At 40.8% G+C, this 5,172-nt stretch overlaps 1 protein-coding gene across 2 annotated transcripts; it reads right to left on the bottom strand.

Moving 5' to 3' along the window:
- Window positions 1-1,245: 1,245 nt before the first annotated feature.
- Window positions 1,246-4,690, bottom strand: LOC121749040 (mitogen-activated protein kinase kinase 5-like). 2 transcript variants are annotated; one of them, XM_042143657.1, is made up of 3 exons: window positions 3,412-4,690; window positions 2,106-3,025; window positions 1,246-2,033 (listed from the first exon to the last, which is right to left on the bottom strand). In XM_042143657.1, exon 1 carries the CDS (start codon window positions 4,513-4,515, stop codon window positions 3,514-3,516), a length of 1,002 nt encoding a protein of 333 aa, XP_041999591.1. In that variant the 5' UTR covers window positions 4,516-4,690; the 3' UTR covers window positions 1,246-2,033; window positions 2,106-3,025; window positions 3,412-3,513. The 2 variants fall into 2 exon arrangements, with proteins under 2 accessions (XP_041999591.1, XP_041999590.1); XM_042143656.1 differs by having other exon boundaries at window positions 1,246-3,025.
- Between the last annotated feature and the right edge of the window lie 482 nt (window positions 4,691-5,172).

Below are 5,172 nucleotides of genomic sequence, written 5' to 3'. Positions count from 1 at the left end.
GTTTTATTATTCGGAACCTAGCTAGTTGGAGTTTGATTACTCTATGAATAATAAATAAGAGTTTCTTGCTAAGTCCACTCTTGGAGATTAAATATGTTGATTAATTAAGTCCATAGCAGACATTAATTAATTAATGGATGTTTCTATCTTAAGCGCGGGAAATGAATTGAAAGCAAATAAAGGAAACGCGGAATACTTGTAATTTCGGATTTGGAAAGACAGTGCAATATTACTTTTGTAGTGGCTGCTTGTAATATTCCAGTATAAGCTTATATTAAATTGTGGGTTCAATTTAATTAGTAAAAAGCTAATTGGGTGAGGCATGATCCAATTCTTCCTTAGATCCCTGACTGGGCCCAATTTGTGACTTAATATAAATAGGAGAATAAAGGAGACAGAAAACACCTTTTTCAACATAAAAATTTCGTCCCCCTCTTGAGAGAGAGAGTTCGAAATTTGTGCCTCCTCCGTGAGTAGTTTCTGTCTTCCATTATTCGAGTCCTAGTACGTTGGTGAGATTGACCCACACAAATATCAGCGTATAGTCCGGGACACCAGTCAGAAGATCTGAGGTCTTATATTGAAGATCTTCACGTGGAGACGGAGCAAGCCATCATCGATTCTTGATTGAATCAACGAGGTAAATTGGCTAATTCCGTAGTAAGCATGTTTTAGGGATTTTATATGCTAAAGCATGTTTTAATTCAAGTTATGAGCATGATACATGTCATAATTGCTCGAATAGAATTTGTCTGAATAATCTGCTAAATAGATCAAATTAATGTGATCGGATATTGATGCACGCTTCCGCTGCCACCCCTTCACACTATTGGGGGTCGAACGTCACCGACCCCTCCCCTTTGCAGTTAGCACCATCTGAGTCAGGATTGAAGCTGCCGTCGACCCACGGTGGCACCGATTCGATCCCACTGTTGCAGGCTAAGAGCTATGAAGGAAGGAACGCCAACACTGGTTTATTGACTAACAAAGAAGACAGAGTGGTGGAGTTTCAGGCTATACGAACTATGAAATGACTGTGATGGAAGGAGAACTACTGCGTTGGTCTATTTCTAATGAAGAAGACAATACACTATTTTAGGATTAAATTATTAATACACATAATTTGGGTTTTGGCTCATTAGTCTTTTGTATCAGCTAACACCTAATAGGTTTTCCAGAACACAAAGGCAAGTTCATGTGATATTGGACACTTCGCCCAATTTAGTTTACTTTGACAAACAAAGCTCGAAAAAAAATTGGATAAATAACACGAGCTCAGTTCCTCACAAATGTGGCAGAAAGAAAGCATGGACTGCAAGCCCTAATCTAAACCTAAATTTTCAAAATCAATCCATATGTTTCTAACAGCAGCAATCTTTGGCCAATCTACTCCATCCTTGCGACACCTCTCGTTTATTCCTGGGCAGCATCTTATTATTAGAGAATCAAGCGAATCAGGCAATGACCCTTCCGTCAAAGAAATCAGTTGCTTGCAATGGCTTATTTCCAAGCGCTCAAGAGAGGAGAGCTGCGACAATGGAAGAAGACGAAGTTCCGGGCAATATCTTATGGAAACTTGGGCAAGGCAGGGGAAATCACCATCCTCGACTCCTGTCCATTCTTCAAGGGCAGACATGCCCTCAAGAGTCAATTCCTCCAGCCTTGGAAATGCATTAACCACTGTAGTTACAATATTCCTGCAGAACAGTGTGCTGATGTTCCTCACATTTTCCATGTGGAAAATTTTGAGAATCTTGAGAGACGGAAGCTCCCCAATGGAGGGCAGGATAGCACACTTATACACCTGTACAGAGTCATGGTCACAAGATCGGTATAGAATGGGTTGCTCATCCAGCTTGGAAATCTTGATCCACCATAAAATGACAGCAATAACTCTTTCAGGTGATAATGTGGTTGCAGGGATTCTAATATTTCAGCTGTATCCTGGGAGTCGGCATCTCCACAATCATTCCATCGTAACTCCAGCTTGTCGATATATGTTTTATGCAATAGTACAGCTTCCCTTGCTTCCTCTGCACCAGAGACATTTTCAAGCATTGATATACAAAAAGACCCTGAAATCTCATTCATGTTTTTCAGCTCACCTATGCCGCATCCATCATTCTCTCTCCCAACAATAAATGCTTGTAAAGTTTGAAGCTTTACTAGATTTCCCATCCCTCTGGGCATGGACTTCAATTGACTAATAATGTCGAGGTCTAGATGGCGAAGTTCAACTAACTTCCCCAATCCTCTTGGTAAAGCAGAAATTCCAACACAATATTTCAGATTTAGAGTTTGGAGACGGTGGAGGCGATCAACTGATTCAGGCAGCCGCTGGATGGGAGTCCCAGACATGTCAAGGTATCGCAGTGATTCCAACTTTCCAATTGAACCTGGGACCTCTGCTATATGAGTGCGACTCAAATCCAACGTTCTTAAAAGCTTTAAACCCAAAAAGAAGTCGCTGGGAAGTTGGCCAGTGACAACACAACGATCCCCATGCACAACAAGCGTATGCAACTGTTTGAATTTTTCAGAGCATCAGAAAAGCTTCGATCAATCGTCTTACACTTCCATGTCAGATGTAATGCCTCGCTGTCAATCTCATTCATATTACTTGGAGTGGTCCTCAAATAGTTACCTTGTTTAAGGAGTCCATCTGGCACATGAGATGTATTAAATTTGTACATTGTCTGCCAGAGAATAGTATCAAACTTGGAAGGTACAATAACTTCCCTCTCGATCAAAGCATCAAAATACAAGTTACCTACATCCTCCATTCTTTTAGTCGCTCCCAATTCAAAGCATTCTTCAGCTATCCACATCCTTACCAATTTATCCTTTTCGAATTCACAATCAGGAAGAAACAGATTGCAATGTTCAATGCAGCTTTCAGGAACTTCATGAGTGGTTGAATGTTTTGGAGTTTCCAGATTATATACTCTATCCTCATCCTCAGTAGAAATTCTGGGTTTTTCTTTACAGGAGTCATCAGTTCCTCTCTTGGATTAAATAGATCCTTCTGCAGAGTGCATTAATAATATTATCCATAGTTCAACGAGGCACGGCCACAGAAGCTCAACCGAAACAAGAAATGAAGATTGTCCATAAAACAAAGGTATCCAACATTAGAGCTATTGCAAAGATTAGTTTAAGGGACTATAACTCTCTAAACTGCTAGTTGAATGCATGAAAATTGTCTCTTCTGATATCTTCCCGGACTTTTAATAATATGCAATTCTGAAATTTATTGATAATGCACACAAACAGATTCAATTTTTCATCACAAGTTCCACTGAATATATATTTACTTCAATATAAGATTGGTATAGCAATCTGATCAGTGTTAAGAGAAGCAAAATTGAATATAGTTGAATTACATTGATAATAAAGACTAGTAATTCTAACCTCTTCGTTTATTGATGGAAGTTGAATCTCTTTGTTCAATTGAAGCTCTTTCTTGTGTGAAATCTGATCAAAGAAGGGATGGTGAACAAGTTGTTCAGCCGTTCATCTCTTCAATACATCTGCCTGCATACAAGCTGAGAGAAACCTCAGCAGCTCCGTCGATGGCTGTTCCTGAACATCTTCAATTTCACTGAATCTGCCAGACGATTTGCCCAATTTGAGAATACACAACCCCACACTCCATACATCCCAAGAGAATTCATCATGTATTGCTCCAATTTCAGGAGAAAACGGCGTCGTGTTAGACAAAGTCTTCCCTAAATACAAGAGCTTGACTTGGCCGGTATGATCGACGAAAATATTATAGAGTTTGATATCCCATTGCCAGATTCTATTCCGGTGGAGGAAATTCAAGCCCAAAAGAAGTTGGTAAGCAAAAGTAAGCAGATCGAATTTACAAGTGACGTTGGAAAATCCGCGATCCAAGGGCTCGAGGAGGAGGAAACTCACACCGGCATCACCAAAAACGACGTCGTAGCATTTGACGAGGTTGGGATGATCCAATTCCTTGAGGATCTGGACATCGGCGCTGATTTGTTGGCGTTGGGAGGAATCATCGCGGAATTCCTTCAAGGCGTAGGTGAGGCCGGTGTGCCGATGGACAACTCTGTAGACCTTGCCGGTGCCGGATGCTTCAATTATTGGTTTCAAGTCAAAATCAGGCAAGTTAGGCACCGTCTTGTTCCAATTTCGATCCGTCCCCAATCGGTGCAATCTTAGGGTTGCCACGACGGCGTGCTTCACCACTCTCCATCTGGATATGTATCGTGAATTTTGGGGAGGGTCCCACTCCCAACCCTGCCAAGCACTAGATTGAAGTAGATCTTCAGTTGAAAATGGAAAAGTAAATTCGTCAAACGAGTATGGAGAACTACTGCTTTCAGAAGAAGCTGAAGGTGCAGAAGAAATGGTCTTGGTTTGAGGAGGGCTTGAAGGGCGACGGAGGATAGCGCCACAACCGCCACATCGAGAAATACAGAAATCTGTCACTATTTTCTCACACTTGGGACAACGAACTAAACTAACTTTATCGGTTCTTGACATTATCTATCTCTCTACAAAATAAACTGGGGGAAGACTAAAGAACACAAATAAATAATGGTTTGTGCAGACTGCAGAGTTCTTATTTGACTATTCATATCAAAATTTGCAACTACAATTTAAGGCTTTAGGCCTCGTTTGATTGGCATGTTAGGATAGAGATAGGAAAGGGGTAGGTGAGTCCAATTTTGCTTGATTCTTTTTTGATTTTTTGGCTGCTTCGTCAGAAATCATAGTTTTGTTTTAACTTTTGATTGACTGGGGAGCTACGAACATTGGATATAAACATGTTCGGGTGAAAATGCCCTAATTATTTTTTGTTTAATACAATTTTGTTCCCAACAAAACTGTATTAAACATAAATTTTGTTTCCACGGATAAGGGTACGCGCGAGGTCTGCGGCTGCAAAGCAACACTGTCCGAAGACTCAGAATCATTCCCGCTAGTAATTCTTATCAATTTGCTTTCACAATATTAGCATGGCCTTGGCGCGCTGCAAAGTGTAACGCGTTTTAGCCATTGGATTTTTGTCTCTAGCGAGTCAGGGATCCTTTGTGAGCAACTCCTTTACAACGGCTAGATGCCAGTTTGTCGCGCTGCAGATGCAGTCCCATAGATATGAGACGAGTTGCATTTGATTAACCAACCATCCGAACAATA

This window comes from Salvia splendens, chromosome 9 (genome assembly GCF_004379255.2).
Source record: "Salvia splendens isolate huo1 chromosome 9, SspV2, whole genome shotgun sequence".
NCBI classification, from domain to species: Eukaryota; Viridiplantae; Streptophyta; class Magnoliopsida; order Lamiales; family Lamiaceae; genus Salvia; species Salvia splendens.
The sequence above is the reverse complement of the archived record's forward strand: the minus strand, read 5'-3'. Positions and strand labels throughout refer to the sequence as shown.

Coding starts and splice junctions, on each gene's coding strand:
- LOC121749040 (XM_042143656.1), bottom strand. CDS start 4,515: ATGTCAAGAACCGATAAAGTTAGTTTAGTTCGTTGTCCCAAGTGTGAG.